The sequence below is a fragment of the Etheostoma cragini genome, chromosome 21 (genome assembly GCF_013103735.1).
Source record: "Etheostoma cragini isolate CJK2018 chromosome 21, CSU_Ecrag_1.0, whole genome shotgun sequence".
Classification (NCBI taxonomy): Eukaryota; Metazoa; Chordata; class Actinopteri; order Perciformes; family Percidae; genus Etheostoma; species Etheostoma cragini.
Window position 1 is genome coordinate 12,322,287 of NC_048427.1, and position 26,610 is coordinate 12,348,896.

The window sequence follows — 26,610 nt, forward strand, 5'->3', positions numbered from 1 at the left end:
TGACCTAATTCTGTGAAGCCAAATATATATTTTGAATAACCATATGTGGAATCTGAAGCTTTGTGCAGCTTCAAGTTAAAATGTACAAAAGGACCACTGTACTTTTTTCAACTACAAGCGTTTCCACTTTAGCCTTCAATAAAAATCTTTCAAAGGTGAAAAGCTCCCTGGAAGCACTTCCCCAAGTAAAACCGTTAGGCTTTGAAATATATTAGCCAACAGATATAAATAATTAATAGATATAAATTAGTGTCTGCATAGCATTACGACGGGTTGGTGTACTGGCGGGAGTGTCGGTCAGTTCTCAAACCCATCAGGCAAAGAGCTGATCGTCTAGGCTCATCAGTGGATACAATTCATTAATAACTGTACCACTGGCCACATCCTGATGTGAGAGTGTATTCATGTGGCCTTTTTTTTTTTTTTTTGTAAGTATTTACACGCCACAAGCAGCATTTTAATATTCAACACAGAAGTCACAAGTAGCAGCCACAGATATAGTGTTTAGTACTAGGCACAATAACAGGGCTGATAAAAATGCAGCCTCACGGGTTCATCCTGGCACTGTGGGAGGGGCAACCATACAGTATGTATTTTAATATAACATGTGTCCTGGTGGGGAAAAACGAGTGATCCAACCATAAAGTGGAATCCTGTGTCTGTGTCTGTGTGTGTGTGTGTGTGTGCACAAACCCCTTTTTATCTGTGCAAGCTCTGTTCTGTTCATTGTAGACCATCTTTCAAGTCGCCCTTTCAAGTCATGGCTTCTTTCAATCTTTGCTTTGCAAACTTGACTTTGTTGAAAGTAAGGGAGGTTTTCAAAAGTCACCCACCAAAAAGTAGGGGTTAAAAATTCAGCCATACTTCCTCCCTTTCAGTTCCGCTCTCTTTGCATGAGCGTTGAATCCATGTCTGTCTGTTCATCTGTCCGTCAATACCTCCTCTTTCCATGTTTCCCGCCATCAGTCATGCAGGTTTTAGGTCGAAGAGCTGCATTAAGGGAAGAGATTAAGGGAACAAATAAGCTTTTAGTTAAGAATTAGCACATTCAAATTTGACCCAAGTTATTTTACTGATTTTTCTAGTGACTCACCCGGGTCTGCTGTCTGTTTCTTCTTGTTGTGATGGACTATCTGATTCTCATTGGTCATCTTCACATCCTGGTCCTCCACATAATTACTGCAACACAGTGAAAAAACGGAAGACACAAGCAGATACAGTACATGTAAGCATTTTGGTTGCGCCAATTGGAAAACTGGAATAAAGAAACAACACAGAACGGAGGGCTGACTGATAACAAAGCTTGAAGCCAGAGGGTCCAGGCCTTAAGACCAAGGATGGAGCTAGAGAGGGAACCAAGGAGAGAGAGCAGGGACTAAGGCATCAAGCATGTGGTAGGGAGGGTGTGGTAGGATGGCTGAGAAAGAATTGAGTGCATTGGGGGACTCTTCAATACAGGGATTGACCACGGGGAGGTGCTAAAACGGGGCTTTCACAGGCTCTGTTACTCACTGTTGGTGTTGTCTGCTGCCACGAGGGCTGAAGTGAAGAAGAGCACATCTGTGTTTAAAACAACTTACCACTTGGCAATGGGCTTGAATTTAACCTTCTTTGTTTATCCATCAGTTTCTGATTTAGACTGTATATCAAATGGTCAAATTGATTCACAAAATTCAAAGGGTAGTCTCGCTTTGCCAGACCATCCACACCCTGTGGAATGGAGGAGGGTCTGGCTGGTCCACACAGCATTCCGGGATGGAAGGAAAACATGTTCTGGTTTATTGGCATATAGGCGATAAGGTCCGCACAAAGCCGCTACAAATAAGTTGTGCGAGAGAAACTCTGATTGGACATAGTCTAGTTAGCTGTCTGGATTTACCTAGCGTAAAGCTAAGGAGAAGTTAACCATAGTCCTCGTAAATCCACCAGAGTAAAAAAGAAAGCGGAAGGAAACGGAAATTGGTAAAAAACACATGTGCCCGGCGGAATTTCTTGCGGCACCGGAGCAATCCCGTATGTGGAACATCAGAGATATATACTATTTAATAATCGGTTATCTGTCTATGACCATTTTGTGCTGGACTTTTCATACAATCAGCCATGAACTCAAAGAACTCATTAATATAGCTACACCCTAAAAAATCCAGGGTACCTGATGACAGTGTTCCTCTCACGATGTGCAATGTAGGCGTTGTCTGTAAACAGGATGGTGTGGTAGGGCACCACTGGATCACAGGTAGGCAGAATGCCTCGTGCCACATGGCTTACACAGTCCAAGATGCCGTTGTACACCAGGAGGTCGTCCACGAGCAGCTGTACAAACACACAGAGAGACATACTGATTGCTGCTTGAGGTGCAAATTCAAAAAGAAGTGATTGCCCAGCTCCCAGCAGACAGAGGCTTACCCCAAACTCTTTCACTCCCCTTTGTGGTGTCTTTGAGTAGTTCCACAGTTTGATCATGGACACTGTCACTGGCTGATCAAAGATGACGTACACACGGTTCACCTATGTGGATACAATACACACTTACACAAATGTACTGGAAAACGGAGTGTGTTAACTGAATGCACTCTGTCTCAGATCCTCACCAGTCCAGGGAGCACCGGGGCTAACCACATACATCTTCCATCTTGGGTACTGTTGACTCCATCTATTAATTTATCTGGAGTCCTCACATCACCGCTTACATTGTCCAGTACGTTCACACTGTCTGGAAAAGCAGCAATGTCTGGTGGAAATAATGTTGAGGAACAAACACACATGTATACCCATTAATACTCCTACAACTGCTATAATGAATTTATCGCTGAAGTCAGTCGTCATTTACGACTGATTCTGTAGCAGATATATGGCCTTTGAAAAAAAACTTTTAATGTGTGTCCTTCCTCTAGTTGTCCTCTTCTGTCCCACAAGTAAAGCTATATCTTTCATAGATAATATGATGCAAACTGCAAACTGTGCAGGTATTATCTTAATCTCATGGTATCAGGGTAGGCTTTTAATATTCATAGGTCGACAAAAAAAGTCGTACATGTGTGATTTTTAGCCATCTAAACTCAATGTTTATAGATAAACACTCAAGAACAAAATTCTTAACTGCAAAAAGGTGAAAGTAAGATTATATGTTTATGTACATTCTAGATGGTGAAGAGAGTTTTGGTTTGTGAAAAAGAAAGGATACTGTTTTCACTGAGAATGATCTTCTCGTGGTTGTGGTCATAAAATTCAAGGCCGTTGAGGCCGATGTAGTACGGGTCTCCCCAGGTTGTTAACAGCTGCAGCTGAAAGATGACTGATGGGTGAAGGTCAAGGAATATGCAACATGAAACCCAATGTACAGCATATATCAGGCCTGGGCTGTGTCCAAAGTAATCCTCTATTTACTGCACTGTATTTACTATCCAGTATTTTGTTTGAGTTTCTAAATTCTGAGGTTGAACTTTATCTACCTCAAAAATTCCAGTAATGGAAAACAAAAAAGAAGTGTCCGTGAAAGTGTACACTACTTTGACGATGGTTTATTTGTGTCAGAAATCCCAATTTATTGCTCACTATAGAATAAAGTAATGAGTGTCTATTAAATAGAGAGTAGAGAATGAGTGAATTAAAGAGTGATTATTGGACACAGCCTTCATCTTTGGCAAACTCTATTTGCCATGACTTAATGATGGAACACAGGGGGTGTATTTAGGCTGGCTGCACCTCCACCTTTGGCATAACAGAAAAATAATAATCAATCATTATAGCACGACTGGGCCAGCTGTGAGTGCAAAACAAAACAGGGCTGCATATAGAATATTAAAGTATTACCACATGTTACTGATATGAACTGACATTTTCAAGACCAAACAATCAATGCATTTTTCAAGGAATTATTAACAGTAATCAATAATGGAAAAATAATTTTCATTTTGCAATAAAGAGTCTGGACAGTCAGTTTGAACAAATCCAAAGATTCAACTGACAATATTGCACACTGGCAATGAACAAAAAGCATTTCAGGATACATCCACAAGGCATGATGGGAGCTTCATAGTCCATGCTGGCCTGTTCTTGTTTCTTGAAGCTTCCTCTGAATTAGACACAACAACATTATGGATTAGTAAATGAAGGTTCCAAACTTTCTCATGAAATAGAAATATATGCAACTTAAATGCCTGGCACCTACTTGTGGTAGTCCACTGCACTCTTGTTGGCGGTGGGGATCTGGAGAAAGTCTAGGAAGAGGATCTCCTGGGCAAAGTCAAAGTGACAGTTGCCTGGTCCTTTCCTGATCAGGAATCCCTCCAATGGGGAGATTGCAACATCATCCATGAACAAATGGATCACCTTCACCTGAACCAACGATGTGGAAATGTGCATGTTTTATAGAACCTGTCATGGGAAATGTTAAAACTAATCCACGCCCTCTGGCTCCACCTGAAGCAACTGACACTGCAATGTAATTTATCATATTTAGCTGTTTCACAGTGCACAGTATTATATTGTTTGATGTATACTATGTACTATCCTCATGTAAAGATAACTTGCATACATGTAACATCTTTTAACGACTGCTCCTTCATTGCAAATGCTGGTTGGGCCTGACAGAAACGTGTCTCACCCCTCTGTAAGAGTCCTCAGGGGACTTGTTGTAGTTCCAGATACGGAGTCCGGCAATGGTCTGGGCCTTGTTGAACGTTATGTTTAAGATGTGGGGCTCTCCATAGGAGAAAGGGATCAGCCACATGTGCTGGTCATCAGTGGTAATGTTGTGGCCATCTATAAGCCTGAGTAATGAAACAGACACTGAAGACTGCACCAGACATAGTACAACTGTATATGCAGTAAGTAGAGTGAGGAAACTGGTAAAAAATGAAAAAACTACATCTACTGTAAAAAATAAAAATAAATTGTTGAATGTTCGTGTTTTTCAACATGCTCAGCATATAGTTTCAGACGTACTTATCAAGTGTGCGCAGGTCGTATTGGTACTCAGGCAGGTCATTGAGGTCCCCTGGTGAGGCAGCCATCATGCTGAGGTCTAAAGGTATACTCTCTCCATCTTTCCCCACCACCTCCAATCCTGTCAGGCCCATGTAGTGGGAGTCCCCCCAAGTCAAAACCAACTCTAGTCTAAGGCCTGGAGTGAAGGGAGATTGTTATTGTAGGGATCCAAACGACAAACAGAGAACTGATTATGTGACGACAGGATGCTGATTATCTACTCACAATTTCCAGTGTACATCCCAGGAATGTGCTTCATGTTCTCCTCAGACTGGCTCACAGAGGGGTTCAGGGGAAGTTTCAACTAAGACAATACGTGAACACATTAAAACCATAATTGTGTTACACTGCCCTGTTTATGGTGTGATGAGTAATTAACTTTTGTAGCCTGTTTTGCTACCAGCAAGGTGCTTTCTGTGCTTTCTACACAATCCTCAGTTCTTTTGCTTTTACAGATGGTTTGAATGTTCTGCGTCTTTGTTTAGTCGTCACTGTCACAGTTGGGAATAAGGTGCCTAAATAACTTGGACGTTTAACATTAAAGGAGTTAATACAAAAAACATTTGGAAAACCTCTACCCACTGCTGAAAATACTTGTACTTACTTTGAGGTCTTCCTCTCGGAAGCCAGCTTGTGTAAAGGGTCTTTCCTCTCCTTCTCCATCAGCGGTGCGTGGTCTCTGCAGCTCCTCCTCAGCCACCAGGCTCTCGGGACCCTCACTTTCACCGAGAAAGGTTTCATCATAACGAGACATAGCCTCCAGGATCTCATCATCAGTGGTGAACAGGATAGTGTCACCGAATTGGTCTAACTCTAAAGTGACAGCAAAGTGAGAAAAAAAATGGAAAACTTGATCATAACAACACATAAAAGAGTGTTAAAAACTCGTGAGGCTCTTCTGTTCAGCTACCTCTAGACTGTGTCCCAGATGCCTTGGCAATCTCGCCCCTGAAGATGCACCTTCCATCCAGCAGCATTTCCACCTCCTTCACCCCTCGGAAGGAGTGAATGCGTGACTTGTTGTAGTTCCACACACGGATCATGGCCACTTGGTAGGGAGCTCCAAAGTCCAGAAAGATGGTGTGCCTACAACCAGGGGTGAAAGGTGCTAGCCAAAGATGCATGTCGTCCTGGGTACGATTAACGCCATCAATCAAGTTGGTGACCACACGTGGATCTTTGCCGTATGCAGGCAGAATGTTGATGTCTGGAGGGTCAGCAAGGATGTGAGCAGGTTGTAGGGGCTCTCCACTGGAACTAAACACCTCAAGGCCGTTGAGGCCCACATAGTGGCGATCGCCCCAGGTGGACAGAATGTTTATGACCAGTCTTTGGCCCTGCGGCAGCACGGGGATCTCAAACTCGTCCTCCCGCTCCATGGATTGATCATCGTCAGGGCCTTCACACAGTGCCCCCTGAGTGGTGACGGAGGAATGTGGGCTCCTGGGTGCTGTGGAAGGGTTGACTGGAACTGTGGTTGGACCACGGCCCTGCCGCTGGAGGAACTCATCAAAGATGTCACCTTCAAAGCCCATGTTGGAGATGCGTCCACGCTGGAACTGGTTGAACTTAGTAAGAGAGTCCCAGGACTCCCTGAGGGTGTCATCCTGTTGGCTGTGCAGCTGGGCCAGAGGGCTGCACTGCCTCCTGTTTGTGTTCACCAATGGCATCGGTTCCTCTGGCAAATACACAAAGATTAGCTAATGATTACTAACAAGCCCCTACCACTGTAAACTGCCATACACTAAACATCTCATCTCTGTTTTGATATACATTTTAAAAAATGAGCCCATTTCAAATAAGATCATATTTAACAGTTCCTCGTTTTAAAATATTTTTAAAGGCAATAGAAAGATGTAAAAACACACATGTACAGTATCTTTGGGACATCCATTGCGTGTACTACAAAAGTCAAAAATGGCCCTTCAATCAAGTGGTGTATTTATTTGTAGTCTGGGAGATTGCAAGACTAAATGGAAGCGGCAGTCAGCTTTGTTACACAAAGCCCAAGCCCAACAATCTGTCCCTTTTCCACAATCTTATTTAAATCATTTGAAAGAAATTTGTAGAGCTTGGGATTGCTTAATAGGTGAAATACAGCACAAAATAAATCACAAGGGCGAACTTATCACATATAATAGTGTCCCTTTGTGTTTAGGTATCATAACTTTAGACACTTGTACCTGTGTTTGAAAGTGGAGTAACTCGAAAGTGCTGCTCTTCTGTCTGCTTGGCAATGACTGCAGTGTTTCGAAATGAGCTCCTGCGTCCGCTGATGGGCCTGTCTTGGGCTTGCTCTGCAAGCTCCTCCAGCAAGTCGCAGCTTAGGTCCAAAGATTCAGCCTTCCACTGATCCCCGTTCACTGTCCTCTCCATCCCCCTACACACTCTGCCTGGGTTACAGGGCAGCTCCTGGAGCATTGAAGAGGACGAGGCTGACGGAGATTTGGGCTCTGCAGAGTGCTGAGGTACCAGCCATCGGGGCCTCTCCCTGCTGGCTTCGCAGCCCTCTGGAGCTCCTCTGCTCAGGGGCTGCAGCCACTGGGGGGCCACCCGTGAGGACGACGGCTGGGTGGTGACCGTCTGCTCAATGGTTGCAGGCTGCTCCACCTGCTGCCGGAGAGAGAGGGGCTCCACTGAAGCAGCCAGGTCAAAAGAGTTTCTTTGTGTCGAGGAGTGACGAGTGGAAACCCCCACTGGTGAAGGACTGATGGGTGGTAGCAATGTATGTGGTTTTTCCTGCATGGCTATCATAGTCTGGCCTGCATCTGATGGCTGCGGATTCCAACTGTGGTGGTCCTGGGTGCTGCTGCCCTCCCCGCCCTTTCTGTCCTCATGGCGCTGGGGGCTGGCACCCCGTAGATTGTGTCCTGAAGAAACAGGGCTGGAAAACAAGGAGTCCGAAATCTGGAAATCCTGGAGGTCAATTGTGGTGCTGTAGTCAAAGACGTGGTTGCCGCAGCCCTTCTCCAGCTCACCTTCAAACACCAATGTGCTGTTAAGGTACAGCTTTATGTGCCGTGCACCAATGTCAAGATCCTGAAAAAGAAAATGAGTTTTAATTCACCTGAATATACAGGCAGGTTACAAGCTACAAAATGCCCAATTATTTAAGATTTGAATATCTAACGTCTACAGAAAATTCATTATACATATTAAAGTAAAGATATAAAATGCAAATGAATCAAAAGGCAAGGATTTGGGGTTACATTTTTATCACAGGAAAATATTTAGCATTTTATATGATGTAATATTGCGAGTACGTAATGAAAGCTGCAATCCCAAAAAGTATAGTTTTTACCTATTTCTCATTTGAAGAGCTTTCCAAGCTAGCAGTAATTAGCGCTCTCACAGATATAAAGCCATGGCTGCCATGATGAAATGGCTGAAGCCCAACTCAAATCTGCTCAATCCTCTAGACAGTAAACTACTTTAAACCCAGGTAAAGCTCAAACTTGTTCCCCACCGACAGCTCCTTACCTTTCAGGTTCAAGACATCAAGTTACTCTAGATACAACACAGAAAGAGATACAATGGGGCCTTTGTGCCCCTCTATGAACAGCAATGAGGTTGAGAGGCAGAAGCCCACATTTCCCCAACACTAATCCCTGGGGCTAATCTCTCACTGTTCTACATTTGGACAGTCTGACTGGCAACTCAGCCAGCCAATGCTAAAAGAGAACCACTTCCCTGACTTCCCCACACCAATACACCACGGTATTATAGTGACAACACACAAGCATGATGGATTCATGAGCTCTAGTGCTCCAGACAGCTAAATGAATAATCTCCTAAAAGAGATTAGAGAGAAAATAAGAGAGAGGGGTAAATCAATTGATGTGTGAAACGGATTGCACTTGTGTTGAACAAATGGTATCTGACAATTCAACTTCTTATAAACAATAATTATCACACATTTAGAAGAAAAAAAAACATACATTGAGGCTTGTGTTGTAGTTCCAGATTTTAATGCGAGATATTCCAAAGTCTGGGGAACGCTCCGTGTTCCTGATGATGAAGTAGAGCTGGATGGGAGGGTGGAACAAACACGTCCACATGTGACGCTCTTTGGTGGTCTATAAACCGAAGAAAATGGAGACGTGTCTGTATTGTGTTTATACACAAATTACTTCACACATTTCAAGAACTGCCGTGTATTCGGCCTTTTACAAAACAGACAGATGTAAAATGATGGCTGCATCCCATGTAGGTGTTCAAGCTTCAGATCCCTATTATTGTGCATGCTTGTTAATTGTAATGGCCTACTGGGGCAATAACGTTGAGCAGAGACACAATGATTAATTATTAATCTTTTCCTACTAAGTCACAATGACAAGCCCCAATATATTGTCAGCTGTGGAAAAAGTCTACTGAACTTTACTTGATCATTTGCAAATGGGATGACAATGAAGGCTCACCTTCACCTTTCCATTGACAAGCGCCCCCAGATTCCCGGGGTAGTCAGCGTTCCTGATATCTAGGTCATGTGGAGAAACATACATCTTCTTGTTTCTGAGGCAGAAGAACTGCAACTCAGTGAGCCCAACGTGCAAAGCGTTCCCCCAGTTTGACAGGATCTCCATGGTAACATATAATGTTGGGGTGACATCAGCCGAGGACAGCTTTCCCTGCAATGAAAACATAAAAAATCCACAAGTGCTTCTGTACACTTTTCCATCACACCGAGCACCGTTCCGATTATTCATTCTGAACAGCGAGACAGTCTTACTGACTCACCGGCTGCTTGCTATAGTCGGTTTTGACACTCTGAGGAATATTGCAGCTGGGTCCTGCTTCAAGTTTCTCCAAGGCTTGCAGCAGTTTCTGTTGTTGCCTGAACAGAAGGATGACAGCCTCAGCTCTGATGCTTTGTCTAGCCTTTGTGTTAATGTTGAGGGATGGCTAAGCATTGTGGTGGCTATGCTGATAAATAATTCTTCAAGATCAGAGGCTGTATACACTATACATTTCTGTTATATAAAACAGCATTATTGTTGTTCTGACACTAAAGGATGTATGTGCCATATTCTGTCAGCATACCCAGGGCCCATAAGCGTGATTCTCTGCATGGCCACGGTGACACTGTTCCCATCCTTGTCATGGCTGTTGTGGTGCGCTAAGCCATTTATCATCTGGTGTCCCCTGCCCTGGACAAAGAGGAAACAAAATAGAAGAGTCAGAGATACATAACTATTAGGGGCAGAGTTTATTAAAACCCATAACACAATCTCTGTTATGACTGTACAACAGAACAGTGTGTAGAGTAATATGGCAGAGCAGGGAAAGAAATGTCAGGTCCTAATAGAATAGTTACTCTAGGTGGCATAGAGACAACTGTTAACAGTGAAGAAGAAGGTTTTAATAAGTAGTGGGTAGGGGTGGGATATGTATGTACAGTGTGGGGCAGGCAGACCGTGTTGCGGTTGAAGAGCTCAGGTCTCTGCACATGGTTGTTTTCTCGCTGAATGGCCTGGCGGACCCTGCATGCCGTCTCGTCTGAGTCTCGCTCCTCAACAGAAGCCTTTCTGGCTGCTGACAGGGGCCTCTCCACCCGACTCCTTGGCCCTTAAGCAAGAAGCACACATCTTTCAAACAACAATCACGCACCATGCTGTCTATGGCGCGTACCCACAGCTAGTACCAGCTTGACTCAACCGCGTTTTCCTTTTGCCATTGCAAATTTAGTACTGCCTTGTGAGGCAAGCGTGGCTTGTCGTCATAGCGACACCGCAGGAAACTAAGATAAGATAAGAAAACCTTTATTTGTCCCACAGTGGGGAAAATGCGGTTTGCGACAGCCAAGATAAGAGCAAAGATGGATAAGTGTACAAAATATAGCAAACTGTATTATACAATAAATTACACATAAATTATTAAATTGCACTATGAAAACTGCCCAAATGAAAAATGATGCACAGATGTAATGATGATGGCACATGGGATACAGGATATATTCCACATATTCAAAAGTGTTCGTTGTACAATCTAGCTGCCGTGACCTAACGCAACATACACACAGAACGTAGAAGCTGTGTTGTTTTTGATTCCCTGCATGTAGCTGTTGCCCCAGCCAGAAGACACATTTTGTTTCAAAAGAAGCTGGAAGCAGCAAAAAAAAAAAACACAGCTGGCTAAAATATTTCAAAATGGCCCACCCATTTGTCACTACCAATGATGACGCAGTGATTAGTGAGGATTCTCTCCAACCAATCAGTAGTCTGCAGGTTTTCATGTCACCTTTTGTTAGCGCATCAGCTCACTTGAAAACTCGACAAAGGTGGTACTAAAAAAAGTACCTGTTGGCACGTACTATGGACTTTTTTTCATAACGGATAACCAAGATGGGCGAGGAGAGTCGCGGACAGTCGATCAGGTACCATGTATTGGAAAAACGCCATAACAGATCCAACTACTGTACCACATACTGTACTTTAAATTTAAGAGCTTGTTAAACCATGATTGGATTTAAAAATGTTAAAAGACTTACTCTGACCATCCCAGCTCTCTTTGGAAGGTGGCATATCTAATGTCTTGCTCTTCACCAACATGGGCTTGGAAGGTATAAAGGTGTCAGGGTTTTCTTTCCTTTTTGCAGACAGAGAGCGTTCAATCTTATGACCTGGAAAAATAGAGAAAATGAAACAGGAACATTTTCATATTAGGAATACATTTTGATGTTGTGAGTTTACAGGCATTAAAGGGCCAAGGGTAGGCTAACACAAAACTTGATCGGTGCAGAGCCAGCTAATGTACTTGCCTATTCTCCTTGTGTACATGTAGTGCTGATGAGGCAGATAAGCAGGAGAAGGAGCCACTCTGGGCAAATTAAGACTCGCCCTAAAAATCTATAACAAATTTACAAATGACAGTGGATGCTGAAGCATACCTTTAGTTGAGGGTCCAAAGTCCAGGACAACAAGGTTAGCTGAGTCGAAACGGCATTGGGAGCTGCTGGGCCGAGGGTTGGAGGAGGACTTGGAGGACGAGACAGGCAGTCCCAGTTCGTCCAGACTCTCAGTGCTCTCCTCCCTCTCGATCTGCTCCTCCACCCACTCCTCGTCCGACTCCTCTCCTGCCGAGCCGCGGTTGCTTCGCCGCATGCTAACCTCCAGGCTGTGTCGCAGAACCTAGTTTAAAAAGGTCAGCGTTTACGCATGCATGCGTGCACAGTTGCACACAGTCATCAGTGTACATACACACAGGCGCAAACATACACACGTGAATGTTGACATTTTAAGAATTCCCTTGACATGTGTGGCTACCCCTGAAAAAATGTCAAACATTAACACCCAGAACAAACTTGGATGATTCTGTACATCGCCACCTCGACAAGATGAAACAAAACAGTGTTGATATTTCTTCTTCTGCTCACCTTCACTTCCTCAAGGTTGAGAAGTACCTTCTCATTGTACTCCTGATTTGCTTGGCCTCCTTGGCTCTCATGCCTGGAGCTGAAGGAGCGCGACACCTTGCAGGTGTTCCTTGGGGAGCAGGGACTACGAGGCGGGCGCGGACTGGAGCTCTGCATTAAACGTGGTGATTGGATAGAAGGGAAATGGCAGAGATGGAGAGCTGCTAAGTAGTACAGACGGCTGCATCTGACACATAGCCCTCCCCTAAAAAAAAAAAACACCCACGCACATTGTAGTAGGCATTGTTATGTCTTCACTCTACCTCCATGTCTCCACTTTCAGAAGGCTCAAAATCCTCAGAGTAGCGTTTTTCTGGGGAGATCTGCAAACTTGGTCCTTCCTCTGTTCGAATTCTGACAGAATCCTGGCAACATGCCAAAAGAGGAAATATTTAACATGTGTACTTTCACAGGAAAATATTGATTTTGATGCATCACAATCAAGGATTAAATATGTTAAATTAACAGAAGCCTCTACCTGCACCCATTCTTTCCTCTGGACCTTTCCTGGGGCAGTGCGGTTCCTCTTGCTAGTGGTCTGCTCCAGATTATGGCTGTTTTCACTTAACTGGTGGCCGCTTCGACAGACATCTGCCAATGAGTAACAGCACAGAGAGGAACATGAGCAGCTTGCCGCTGACTATTGCCTCAGAGGAAAAGGAACATGCAGTCACTACGCAGATGGTCCACAGTACATTAAGAAAGAACAAAAAACTGTCTGCCAGCTATGACTGTCGCTATCATTTATTCACTGCTACTGGGCATGGGATCATACCATGCAAACTACAAGCTGAGGAGTGGTGGCTATTACTGTGTGTTCCATATGGTCTGAAAATGACAGAAGCAACAAAAATATGTGTAATGTGAGTATGAGGTGAAGCCTTCTATTTCACTGTAAAAATGACAGAATACTCAAAATCATAGAAATCATCGTAAAATAATGAGGTCTTATGTAAGACATTTTACTTTTGAGTGTCTGTAGGTTTATTTTTGTCCAGCAGCAGCATACTGTACCTGCTGTATATGCCAGCCTCCGAGCAGGTGGGGAGGTGACAGACTTGTGGTTGGAGCTCTTGGGCAGCTTCCTGTCGGCTTCAGCATTGGCTCCATTAAGATAAATGGAAAAACCTTGCTCAAGCTGTTCCAACTCAATCTCCCTGGGGTCTTTAACTTTAAGGCGCTTTAGGATCCTGTGGAGAAAAGAAATGATGTATCTAATGTTTGAGATGACTAAGATTAAAATGTAGGGAGCACAGGAGAACACCACGTTTTCTAGCTACTCTAACCTCCACTCTCCCACATTTCAAACACTAATTTAGTGCTGTATATGTCAAAGGAAGTAACCAATCAGTGCTCCACTTAGGCAGCATTGAAAGTCGTGGGGAGTTGTGTATCTCCTCTGTGAAATCCAATCTGGCACTCCCCAGCAGCTTGTGCTCATACTTCACCTGTTTTTGTGCTGAAGGGCGATTAAATATTCATCCAGAGTGTCGTCCACAGCAGAGGCTAGCTTCTCTCCTTGGCACGTCTTACTCTCCTTAAAGAACACCAGCAGAGGCACGCGCACGCACACACACACACACACATTGCAGAGTCAGAAAAGCCTACATCAGCTATTTGTCACAATAAACAATACTCATTGTTGCACAAGTACCCACATCACAAAATTTAAGCACAACTTGCTCCTCCAGTCTTAAATAAACAATGCATCAATATAGCACATGCAATGTGTCAAGATGTTCGAAGTCCTTAGCAGCTAGACAAGACACATTTAAGTAAATTGCTAAGTGGTATAGTAGGGTCTTTGGGGCCAAATGGGCCTGTTCAACCAACGGTGCATGAATGGCAACAGAATCAAAAGACATTCAGTCAGTGTAGGTCCTGGGGTTAAAAATGGGATGTCAAAAATTGGGAATGTTTTCTTGCGGGCCCTTAATAAGAACTGATCATCACTTTAACACATTTGCAAACCTTAACATTGTTGGAGTCCAGGTGCATCCATCACTGAACAGCCTAACATTTTTTTCTGCTGAAAACCCCACCATATGTATCGTGACAATTTCAGCTGTAGCTGAACAAGATTTAGTTTGTCTGGACACGCTGAAACGATGATGATTTTAGGATCAAAGGCATGCAGACTTTCAATTTTGAGATGAAGTGGCAAAATGGTGATCACAGCAAAAGGCGTTGCTGAAAAATCTACACACACTGCGGGAAACTACCGACTCAGCATAGGCCAGGATCCCCGAGGAGTAACTCCAACACTTTTTATAAATCCATGCCATGTCAAATTCATGCTCTTCTTTAAAAGGTTGTGCTACCATTTTTTTTTGGGTGTGTGAGCTCAACATATAGCAATAAAGCAATTATGTTATAAATAATGACAGTACTAAACTATGCATAAGAAAAGATGTCTTACTTTGTTAATTGCTTAAAATTAGGGCCAGTCAAAGAAACTTATAAAGAAAAATGATATCAAACTAATTTGAAAGTGTGTGTGTGTGTGGGCGGGGGCACAAACAGGATTTTTAAAAGTGGGGGGGACATGCCGTCCCGTACCATCCCATCCACAGTAGAAATGAAGCGTCGCCCTTTCAAGCAAACAAGCATTGACAATCCATGTCAGAAATCTATCATGTGAATCAACACTTAAAATGTCAACTAGAGAGTGATAAACATCTGATCAATGGTGTTTAAAAGCCAGCTTGCATATTGTAAAAAAAATAATAATAATACATCTACAGTTTCACATAATTTAAAATATCAACAGAGTGGTGTTTTTGTTGAGACATTGCTGGACTTATTCAAATGAAATCATCGTCAGCAGATGTCTGCCAACTTCAGTCTTAAGAAATGTTGTCCCTAACCATGGGCATTGACCCTCAGCCAGTGGTAAATTAGACACATTTGTGTGTGTATTGGAAGGAGCATAACAAAGTCAGCTATCATGCCATTCCATTTTTATAAATAAACATGCAAGACGAGCAAAGAAATCACAAAGCCCTTACTTAATTTACACAAGTCAACTATAGGCAATAGCATCTGTCAATGTCAGGAGCAGAAGAGAGGAAAGGAAATTGAAGAAAGAACAGAGAGTACTTGTTAGTGACAGAGACTAGAGAAACAGGGAGAAAACTGCTGTAAAATGTCATTTGCATTGTTGCGAATGCACGGAAAATTAGAGAGCTTATTGATAGTGTTTCGTGTTAACATGACAGTGGTGTGAACTCTGGCAGAGCAGATGATGAAACGATCTTTGCTCACCTCGTTATGCATCGTATGGCTGCAGGTTATGCTGTTCACATAACCCTATCCCATATTTTGGAGGGCCAATGGTTCTCCAAAGATAAGTGAAATATGTGTTGTGATGATTACCACTGCAGAGGGAACACAGATGACAAGCCCAAGGTTATCTGTGACATAAACTTAAATTACCTTGAATGCAGTTCATTTAAAAAACCACCCCACCCGCTGAACGACCAGAGAATTAGATTATACATTATATCCTCTGTTTCCATGCCAAAATTTGACAATTTTACTATAACAAAAACTAATTTAAGACATTCAGACGTTAACCGTTATGCGTGCAACGAGTTGACAGATGTGTGGTAACGTTTGCTAACTGGATTGATGTGTATGGCATTACTAGCCAACACGCTAGACATTCCTGACTGTGGTAACTATAACGTTACACGGCAAGCTAACGCTTTTTGACAGTGTCCAGTACTTTTACGAGTCAACGGTTATTCACACAATTTAATTCCTGGGCTTAGAGGCAGAGACGTTAGCAAGCTGCCTAGTTAGCATTGACGCTAACAACAAACTGAGAGGCTAACTAGTTAGCTTTAGCATGTATCTAGCTAGTCAGCATAAAATGACACAAAAACAGTCTTTTGCTCTCATATTATCGTACACGTTTACTCTGGTTCTAACCGATATTAGAAAATCACTTACTGTCCCTTTAAAACAGCACTTTGTTAGCAATTAGCTTTGAATTGGACGAGTTTTGTGTGTTTTCTCATGTGCCCAGTGAGTAGTGTTGGTTGGTAACCAGGATAGCTGTCCACCAATGGGGAGCTCCACATCAGTGTCAGACACGCCCCCAGCCTGTCCGCTCTCCGCCTGCAGCAACTCCGACATCGAGACAAGCCTCCACAAAGCCCTGCGCTACAAAACCACACGTCTGGGGCCCTGAAGACAGTAGTATTCGGGTATGTCATTCACCATAGCATAAGATTACACAGAAATAAGGAGATCCGTGAAGTAAAATAACACGTTTCCATGGCCAAACAGTCAAAAGTTCAACACTGTTTTTATTTATTATAAATCAGTACATTTTATATAAAAGGGACAAAGGGGTCTGAAATAAAACCATTGTAGATGTAAACCAAACAGATCAGATTATGGCCACCCTCTTAACCACACTGAACCCATACCCTGTATCTTGATTTGCCAGCAGTTAACACTCATCCCAATACACCCAAGGCTATACTTGGGATCAATCTACGGTTTGGAAAAGGTTTAAAATGGAAATAATGTGGTTGACATCAATCTCTCTGCAAAGCCTTGCAAGTAGCGCCTAAGCATGCCATCAATTTTTGTGCAATCCATTACAGTCATCACCAGCAGCAGTCTACGTTATTTGTGAAGTGTGCACACTTTTTGTATAGCAGTTCAAGGACGTGTCTCGAGACTCATAAAATCCTGAAGGTAAACAATACAAGGTTTGTGTGGCGCCCAGGGTAACGGTCCTAAATGTAACTCAGGTTTAGGCATCTATTGAGAAAAGACCAAGCTCTAGTCAAATTGTTGCATTACAGACTTCCTACGATGAAGTTAAATGAGGCATCTGAGAAAGGCCAGCATCATTGTGTTGTACACACTTAACCGCTTCTTGAAAAATAAGTAGACATCAAAATGGTAGATGCTATGAGGTCAAAAGGAAGCACAGCCAGCTGCTTAAACGAGCTAAGCCGCTCACTGCACTAGTCGCACTCAAAAACACAAAATGCAGAAGAGGCTGGGTCTGTTACCATGGAAACCAACTTGGATTTAAATGGATATTACAACTTTGCATTACCTTTAAAAACAAACTGTAATACATTACTGTTTGCCGTGTATTTGCAGGTGAGTGAAGGCAAAAAAGTGCAACCAATTCATCCTCACAGCACTGCAAGATAAAAGTATACAATCTAGTCCAATCAAAACAATTTCACTGACTCCGTTGGTAAATCTCATATTTTGATAAGAAATTATATGTAGACAGGTTGCCAAAATTTCCCTTTTTCTTTAATATTAACGATTTCCTTGAACTACACATATCAGCAGTGTTACCAGGTCAAAATTAAATGTCTTAAATAGGAAAAGGTTATGGCTTTCTGTTGCCTGTTTTAAAACCAACCTTAGTCTGCTGGGTTATGGTAGGTAGGTAGGTGGATGTTAAAAAGGACCACATGTCCAATTACTAAAACACACACATGGGAGGAGGAAAAAAGTAAAACAATAACTTAAATAGAAGTGCTTAAAACATGACAGTTCTTAGAGCCCTTTCGAGAGAAAAAAAACAAAAAAAATAAGGGTGCAAAGCAGGAATCCCACCCGACAGAAAAGGAGAGCAAAATGAACAGCCGTAATGATAATACTAATATTCATCCAATGATTCACAGATGTACAGTTCAGATGTAGATCATATCCTTTCCTCCCTTACAAATGTTTGATTCCTCGTTAGTGGCCCCCCCACGTCTGTGAGCCGCGGCTTCCCTCTGTTTCAAGTCTGTCTGTGGTGGGAGAACACTCTGTCTCAGTACACCTCCCCTCTTCCTCCTTTGCCATCAGTGCCTGTTCCTCCTCCTTTTTCCTACGCTCCAACTCCCACTCCACGAAGGTGTCGAAGAGGCTCGGCCAGGCCTCGTCCTCGCTGTAGTTGCTCAAGTCAGGCCCGATGGCCTGGGTGAAGTTCAGGAACATGTTCCAAGTGTCTCTTGAGATGCCCCGAATACTGGAGGGGTTCTCCGACAGGAAGTCCAGCCAGTGCTCCAAGATCGCGGGCGAGTCCTGCGTGAACACCAGGCGCCACAGGGCGATAGCAATTTCTCGCTGCAGCGAGCGTTGGCCATCCTCGGCGTCCAGGCCAAACTGGAAGGTGAAGCGGTACAGGTCCTTGAAGTTCTCCTCTCCCTGGGCGTCCTGCAGCATGACGGGGAAACGTGAGCAGATGCCCTCGAGGCTGTCTGCCTGAATGGCCTTGCAGCCATCAACAAACTCCTTCCTGGTGACACAAAGTAAACCGGACCAGACATCAGAATGATAGTGGACAACTTCACTTGGCATGATAAATCCCAGAAGCAAAGAACATAGTTTCAACAAAATACCCAGCACCAGAGCTAACTAGTAGCAACAAGTAAAGATTGTGAAGTCATCTAATGCAAACAAAAGGGCCATGTGTCTATAACAACTATATATAACTACCTATAACTTGAATTTCCTCTGTTGTATATATTGCATTCTTAGATTTATATTTGAAGCACAGTACTGGAAGAGGCAAACAAGCATTTCACTGCACAACACAGAGATATGCGTTATATATATATATATATATATATATGAAAAATATTTAAAACAAACCGTGACAAAGGAGGAGGCCTTACCCCTTGCAATTTAAGTAATACATTTAAAAATTGTAGGGAAAACTGTTCTTTTAAGCTAACATTGACTAACATTATTCCACTTCAGGCAGATGTACTTTGTTTTTGAGCCCTACAACAATATAGGCTTTCAAAGTCAAATAGAATATAAACAGCTTCAGTAAGCATCAGTTGACAATGAAACACGTTGGTAACCAGAGTGTAGTGTTGTCCAAAGCCTTTGGATAGAAAAGTGCTGAGTAAAAAAAAAAAAAAAAAATCAGAGGGGGAGGGGGTGACAAGTGACCTGGCCAGCATGCAGCCATATTCATCTCTAACATTAACTGCAGTGGGAGTGCAGAGCAAGATTCATTTCCTGTGTGCCCCCTTCCTGATGGTGTAAAACAGTTTGTGTGTGTCTAGTTGAGCTGCAGAAAACTGTGTTTGAAAGGCGCGATGAATGGACCACTACACAGAGGAAGACTGAAAACAAGGTCAAACACCTGCAACTGTGGCTAGAAGTGTTAACCTGATGAGCCAGGTTCTTAACACAGACCCTCCTGAGAAGACGTCATTGCCAATTATTTGGAGAAAAGGCAGGCACTTAAAAAATACCTGGCAGGTAAATGGGTTTCTATCACGTCCACTTCTGTTTTGGACAAACAGTCGCGGCCATCACACACACCTAAACCATGCCCGCAGCTGCCAATAGCTCCTCACCGGACACTGATTGGTTCGGTCCGCTGCTGTTCGGACACTAACGTATCACTTAAAGCCTGACAAAATGGATTTTCCGTACTCTCGTGATAGCATGCAAGGAAATACAAGTGTAGTTATTAGAAAATAAAGATAGTTAGTGGAGGTGCACAATATTATGGTCAGCCTCAACATGTTATTGATACCAGAAACCATTTTTATATGGTTTCTGGTATATCAAAGACAAATATTAGTTGTTTCCTATTTACATTGTTCATTAGAATGGACACCAACAGCCTGGGACAAAGAGGCTTGTCAGGAATAAAGGTGCTACTGGACTTGCAAGTGGACTAGTGAATAGTGCTGGTCCTGTTGAGGTTTACCAATAGTGTGCCTGTAGAACATGCAAGGGGTTGACAATCTACTTCAGAAAAGGTGTTAACTAGCCAATACCTCCACATTGTCTGTGTGCAACTTTGTGGCAGAAAGATCTGGACTGCATCTTAATTCTAACAAACTGATCTCATGATAAGGCATATGTATGACACCCCAATTTCGTATGCTATTATTAGCGTGTTATCAAGACGCATACTTGCTTTTTAGCATGTTTATCAACGCCGTTTGGCCTCCATTGACTTACATTACCTTGTGATTGCGTGTGAATTTACAGTGTAGCGAGTAGTATGAATGGGCGGAAATCTGCGTAGAGAGGTTGCTCGGGGTGGTGGATGGGCAAAACACAAGACTTTCTCCCAGGAGACCGGGGATTGTGTCCCACGTGTCACGTTTCCCAAACCCAACATGTATGTTTACGCAAAATGATGTCATGTTGATTCTCAGCATGAACAAAATACTAAAGCAACACTTAGTGTCTTTTTACACCTACGTTGTATCCAGATTTTTGTACTTTTACAATTCAATCGGAACCAAAATTACAGGCATGAAACTTCCCCCAGACTACAGACGAATTTTGGTCCGACCAAAAGAGATGGTCTGGTCCGGATCAAGCTGAAACATGGTTTGGTACGTTTCTAGTGTAAAAGCATTTTTTGGGATGTTTCAGGTTTTCGGGCAAAATACATGAAGTTCTGGCAGTCCTGTTATAAGAGAAGCGTAGCTCCTTTAAGCAATATCTTACTGATTACAGTGTATTTTCGCTAGAAGTTTTTTCAGCAGCTGGGGTTGCTATGACTTTGTGAGGGATGACGTCCTGTCACCGTTCCAGTTGCTCACCCTTCAAAAAAGGAGAGGGCGCAGGTGACTGTTCACTTGAGTTCAGTAGAGCAGGCTCTGCAGAGTTGTGTAATTATGACTTTTCATAAACAGCGGGAGGAGCGGGGGTGCGCCGTTGCTACATGTACACAGCGGAAACCCTGGCTTAGTGTGTGTGTGTAGTGTGTGGTTGAGCAGGAGTGTGAATGAATGCGCTCAGAGCAAACAGCTGTCAACAAGCAGAGAATAAATGAGCAGTTTACTTGTTAGGTGGTAGTAAATGTAAAGTGTAGGCTTGTCTCTGAATAAATGCTGTAGCTCAACAAAAGTTCCTGTGTCTTGCTTCTTAACAACTTAACAAAACAAAAAAAAGGTGCTGCGGGCGTTGGGAGAGCAGGGGTTCGTTGGGGAAAAACACTCACATAAACTGAGGATAAAAAAGGGACGGGAAAGCCTTTCTACAAACCAATCAATTACAAGTATTGGGAGATGCGCCTCACATATGTGATGACAATAAACAATGGCTCCGTCAAAGACAGGCTGTATCCATCCATCTTTATCCGCTTATTTGGTATTGGTTCGGGGAGGAACCAGCTCCAGCAGGGGACCCCAAACTTCCCTTTCCCGAGCGACATCAACCAGCTCCGACTGGGGTATCCCGAGGCGTTCCCAGGCCAGGTTGGAGATATAATCCCTTCACCTAGTCCTGGGTCTTCCCTGAGGCCTCCTCCCAGCTGGCTGTGTGTAATCCATTATAAAACTGCCTTGATTGGACCCAATCCCACATATTTGCTTAAGGAATCCTTATGTTTTCACTTGGAGTAACAGAGTTGACGGCATGTTATAGGGAAGAGAAGGACCAGTTTCATGAAGCAGGTTTCCAGAGAATTGTGTTAATTAAAATCAAGAACAGGTCTTTTTTTACATCACATAATGGTAAAGATTGGAAGGAAAAATTGCTCTTTTATTTCTATTCACCTTTTATGGATATACATCGACAGCGACTAAGCTTTCTATGTTCAGGTTCAGACTAAAGAAAGCAATCTGGAAATTTGCCGCAGGGTTGTGCAGAGGTAGGAAGTCAACTAAATGACCCATGTGTGTGAAGTCCTGTTGTGTTTTTTTTTTTTTTTTTTTTTTTTAAAACAGTGCCCCCTTTCAAAATATAACAGACATTGGTCAGTTCAAGTACTGCATGGACCAAGTATGTAGCTCAGTTCCTGGGCACTGCTGAGGTGCCCTCTAATTGCTTGGAGCACCTGAACATTTCCCAAATTGTATGTCTATGGGTGCATGTGTGCATGTGCATGTGTATGTGTGTGTGTGTGTGTGTGTGTGTGTGTGTGGAAGGAGTGAACAAATTCAATTTTAAAATTAAAACTAGGCCACCAGGACACACTGAGAATTGCCACATATAACACTAAAATAAAAAATATATATTTATATTAAAATAACAGCATTTTGTGTGGTAATTAAATCCGGGCAGACACTAATGAAATATGTCTTAGTCATCTGGGATGAGGTGTCACAATGTCAGTCGTCACCTATAATTATGCAGTCGTTATGCTAGTTCATCCTGATGAACAGATACCAGTGAAAACAACACGCCTCATTCCCCAAACATCCCGTACCTTGTAAACTTGCACATGGTGGCTGCTTGAAACTTCCAGGCAAGAACAAGCACACGGAACTCTGCCGGGTCCACACACAGGTCATTGCAAAAACTCTCCATGCCTTCCTCCAAGATGGCATCTTCCTGTTCATCCTTGTAGCAGTGGAACAACTCCTCAATGCGCAGCATTGACAGCCCATCTCCATCCAGATACTCATCCTTGCGTGGTTCCCCCGTCACCGCAGGAATGACCGGTGTCTCCACTGTAACCTCCAACGGCTTGGTGCCATTCGACAGCTCGCCGGTGGTTTTGCTACACAGCACACTGGGCTCTTCTTTGTGGCCCCCACTACCAGCACTGCCTCCTTTCTTGTTGTGGGACTTGGAGCCGCTCTCCTTGTCTCCACTCTTACTGCCGAGTGAGGATGTTGGATTCTTACACTTGGTGACACACTGACCCATGTCTTCCGCCCCGGTCCGTCTTTCCTCCTCGCCTTCAGTCCCCGTCCGAACCCCCTAGACGCCTCTTCTCTGGCCCCGCGAGACGTATCAACATACCCTCAGGCCTGAGTTGAAGAACAATTTCAAAATGTTAATTGATATGGAGTGCAGCTCTAAACTACGTCGGTCTTGCTCACAAACAAAAGATCATTTATGTGGATATTAGTAGAACACAATCAAACTACAGGGATTTTAGAGCATTAAAAGGTCAAGAAGTTACGCTACCTGTACCAAATCTTCCAATATCCACTGCCTGACTTAAAAACCCTAAAAAGGGAAGACCAGAGAAAAGAGTCTATACGTATACATTCAATTTGTACACAGTGCAGATTACCACAGAAACCTCTACAAAGGGTGCCCGGAGAGCTCAGTTGGTAGAGCAGGGGCCCATGTATAGATGTTTACTCCTTGATGCAGTGGGCCCCCTTTGCTGCATGTTATTCCCCCTCTCTTTCCCCTTTCACTCCTTCTGCTGTCCTGTCATTAAAAGGCCTAAAATGCCCCAAAATATCTTAAAAAATGAAACCTCTACAAAAAGAAATACAATAAAAACATCACAGGTGACCACAGAAGCCCACTGAGGAAGAATTGGTTTTGTTACATAGAGCCACTGAAATAAAAATAAAAACTTTAGGTTTTCCTTAGTGTCAAATATTCAGCCGTCTATAGGCAAATGAGATACTGGCTACCTTGATTTATATAATTTAGGATGTAAATGATAAGCTTTACTGTCACAATCCTATGTACTATATCCACATCAATAACGTGTGCACCTTTGCTTGGGATCAGGAGTGAAAACAGAGTGAGTTTCGCCAGGTTCTACAATAGTATAGGCAGTACATACAGTTTTGCTGTCGTACTACATCTCAGCAGTATTGGCAGCTGATGAAAATCCAATAAAATAAATGGCAAACTTGCTAAAATAGCAACCATAGACCACGACAATGGAGCTACTATGGTTGCCAATAAAAACAGCTAAATATTTTCTAAGCCCTGTTACAGCTATAGTTATGTCATGTTACCACATAGACTTTAATGTGATTATCTTGAACTTTGGCAGCAAAAATTCAATGTTAAGCGGTTTATTCTATAAGATTAAAATCTACATGGCTTACTCATGTATGCCCCTTTCCAGATTTTTATACAGGCAAAGTGCAAGTACATGCATGCATGGAAAAGATAAGGTTAATAATGTCACACTGAAAAGTGACATCACTTTAGGTTGTGCGAAGGTTGTGATTGAGAATATACTTATTATATTAAGTTATTGTATATAAGTTATTGAGAATAACTTGAGTTATTGAGAATAACTTCAGAATATAAACTTAATTTGCAGAACATGCAACAAGCAAGTACAGACATCAGATACTTTTTTGGAAAGCAGGATGCAAATCTCATTACTGACCGGACTGCATGTAATGTGTTTGGAGTAATCATACTAATGCAATGTGTAAAAGCCTTCTCTCTCTTCTACCTACCCAATTACTCTCAAACTAGCCTGACTTCACATGTATGTTAATGCAATCAATCAGTCTGCAATAACAGCAACAATCTTAAAATGTATGAGTTGATCAAGTGTTTGATAACTTATAAAAGTAGGTGGTCAGGAAAGTACTTACAAACAATCCCTCTGAAGGCATTTGCCACGGATCAAAGGGTCTTTCTATTCTGCTCCATCACTGTGACCTTGACATCCGCAATGCTGAAAAGACACAGTATCTTGTCATCATAAACAGAAAGTGATAGCTCATCATTCTCTAAACCTGAAGGACTATTTTTGTCAAAATGCTATGAAAATGTAATTTGAGCACAACAAAGGATTTTGCCTCATTGTAGAATTATTCAATCATTGGTTTATAATTACTACAAAGAGAAGATGGTTATAAATCATTTGCACCGAAAATATGTTTTGCAGCATGGACTCAAGCAGGGCTTTAAGGTATTTGGTTCTGAGGTTGTACATCTCGAACATTAACATCAGATGTTCAAAGACAGACCTTTCACATGGCACTGAATTTGACAGAATTCATGAGCACTGTTGTAAAATCCACAGCACCTGCGAGATACTTCTGAAACCAACTTCTACTTTGTGTGATGACCACTGATTTTGCCCAGCCACGATTCCGGGTCTATGGTAATGTGTTTTCAGCTTTGAAGCAAATCGACTGTTCTGATCAATGAACTGGGCATGTCTAGGCAAACGTCTCACTGGAACATGCTGGCTTGCTCCATCTAACGAACAATTTGACGTAAGTCCGAATGCCTACTTTTCTTTAGAATTTGTAATTGTCATCAAGCTAGGCATGCTATGGTAGCCAAACTCTTTAACGTTAGCTATTACCCAGACTTTAGTTTAACTTAAGCTAACAAACGTCAGATTGTTAGTCGCGAAACTCTAAGAGACAAGGTTAAGTTAGAATACGAATGAGTGATATATGTAGTGTTGTCATTGCACAGCCTCGGTTAAGACAGGTAACTGCTCTAAACAACGTTAGCTAGCATTAATGTTATTTTACCAAGTTGTTCGTTGGGAAGTGGTGAGCACAAACAGGATCAAGTCAGCTTAACAACACACGCACAACACTCTGTGAACAGCGTTTAGATAACCACTTTTACCTGGTAATTTCATCTATTCACTAATTCGAATGGTACTTGTTGTGAAGGTGTTATCGATTGACGAGCCATCACCGCCACAGAGCCATTTAAATCAAAACGGTCTGGCCCTGACGACGTCGCCATAGCTAGCTAGCACCAGCTCGTTTAACTAAAAGATAGCTATCAGCTAAGCTAGCTCTAGGTTCGATTAAGACACCGAGCAATTGTCATCGTAAATAAACTTACCTTTTTGGACAGTTCTAGTGTGTGTAATTTGACGTTCATAACTCCACGGACGACAATACAAATTAAGTAGTGAGTAAGTTGGCCAAGGTAGCGGAGCGACCAGAAACGAACTGAGGCAAACTCGTCGCGTTAACTCATATTGCTAGGATAGCTAACTAGCTGGCAGCTGACAAAAACTTCCACATCAATATCGAATTCAGCCCTGTTTTAGAAAACAAACAAACAAGTAAAAAGCTAGCAACCACATTGTGCTTTTGAATCCATTTTGAATTATGTTCGCTCTCTAGGGCGAGTTAAAGGACCATCTCGGACTAGCAGCCTATTTCTTTGTGCTTCCCCCTTTTTCGTCATTGAGTGTAGCTGCTACATTGTGGGCATTTTCCTGCATCACTTCCTCCCTGCCTACCAGCAGCCAACAGCTGATCTTCATTTCAGCGGTAGAGAGGTAGCAAGACGAATCTATTCATTTTAACAAAGTAACGGGGTGGAAATACTACATTAAACCCATATGGATACGTTTCAACAATGTCAATTACTGAAGCACGTATTTAGATAATGACATTAACACCATTAGTATAATAATATTGAAACGTGTCAAAACCCGATGTAACTCATCTGAAATTGCTTAGACTTATCTATACATAGTTAATTAAATCTGGTGACACTACTGCTTTATATGGATTAAACATCTCCAACTTTATCTACGACGAAAAGTAAAGGTCAAT

General features: G+C 42.7%; 2 protein-coding genes across 6 annotated transcripts; both read right to left on the reverse strand.

Annotated features, from left to right (window-relative positions):
* Nucleotides 1-849: 849 nt before the first annotated feature.
* Nucleotides 850-16,539, reverse strand: LOC117936642 (protein KIAA0556). Of its 3 annotated transcripts, none has more exons than XM_034859915.1 (29): nucleotides 16,355-16,539; nucleotides 15,665-15,813; nucleotides 13,849-13,937; nucleotides 13,415-13,590; nucleotides 12,879-12,991; nucleotides 12,664-12,765; nucleotides 12,362-12,511; nucleotides 11,876-12,116; nucleotides 11,477-11,608; nucleotides 10,403-10,554; nucleotides 10,030-10,136; nucleotides 9,727-9,823; nucleotides 9,408-9,617; nucleotides 8,928-9,065; nucleotides 7,173-8,028; nucleotides 5,900-6,667; nucleotides 5,594-5,802; nucleotides 5,215-5,293; nucleotides 4,948-5,125; nucleotides 4,607-4,772; nucleotides 4,172-4,338; nucleotides 4,011-4,075; nucleotides 3,185-3,295; nucleotides 2,592-2,731; nucleotides 2,407-2,508; nucleotides 2,153-2,313; nucleotides 1,513-1,539; nucleotides 1,094-1,179; nucleotides 850-990 (listed from the first exon to the last, which is right to left on the reverse strand). In XM_034859915.1, exons 2-29 carry the CDS (start codon nucleotides 15,674-15,676, stop codon nucleotides 932-934), a joined length of 4,893 nt encoding a protein of 1,630 aa, XP_034715806.1. In that variant the 5' UTR covers nucleotides 15,677-15,813; nucleotides 16,355-16,539; the 3' UTR covers nucleotides 850-931. The 3 variants fall into 3 exon arrangements, with proteins under 3 accessions (XP_034715806.1, XP_034715807.1, XP_034715808.1); XM_034859916.1 differs by having other exon boundaries at nucleotides 15,665-15,777; nucleotides 16,355-16,528; XM_034859917.1 differs by lacking the exon at nucleotides 1,513-1,539 and having other exon boundaries at nucleotides 16,355-16,538.
* A 506-nt stretch (nucleotides 16,540-17,045) lies between these two features.
* On the reverse strand, nucleotides 17,046-26,289 carry dcun1d3 (defective in cullin neddylation 1 domain containing 3). 3 transcript variants are annotated; one of them, XM_034859950.1, is made up of 5 exons: nucleotides 25,886-26,288; nucleotides 24,664-24,746; nucleotides 23,270-23,311; nucleotides 22,563-23,109; nucleotides 17,046-18,668 (listed from the first exon to the last, which is right to left on the reverse strand). In XM_034859950.1, the coding sequence occupies exons 4-5, from the start codon at nucleotides 23,003-23,005 to the stop codon at nucleotides 18,125-18,127; spliced, it is 987 nt and encodes a 328-aa protein (XP_034715841.1). In that variant the 5' UTR covers nucleotides 23,006-23,109; nucleotides 23,270-23,311; nucleotides 24,664-24,746; nucleotides 25,886-26,288; the 3' UTR covers nucleotides 17,046-18,124. The 3 variants fall into 3 exon arrangements, with proteins under 3 accessions (XP_034715841.1, XP_034715843.1, XP_034715842.1); XM_034859952.1 differs by lacking the exon at nucleotides 24,664-24,746 and having other exon boundaries at nucleotides 25,886-26,289; XM_034859951.1 differs by lacking the exons at nucleotides 24,664-24,746; nucleotides 25,886-26,288 and adding an exon at nucleotides 23,571-23,738 and having other exon boundaries at nucleotides 23,270-23,387.
* Nucleotides 26,290-26,610: the final 321 nt, after the last annotated feature.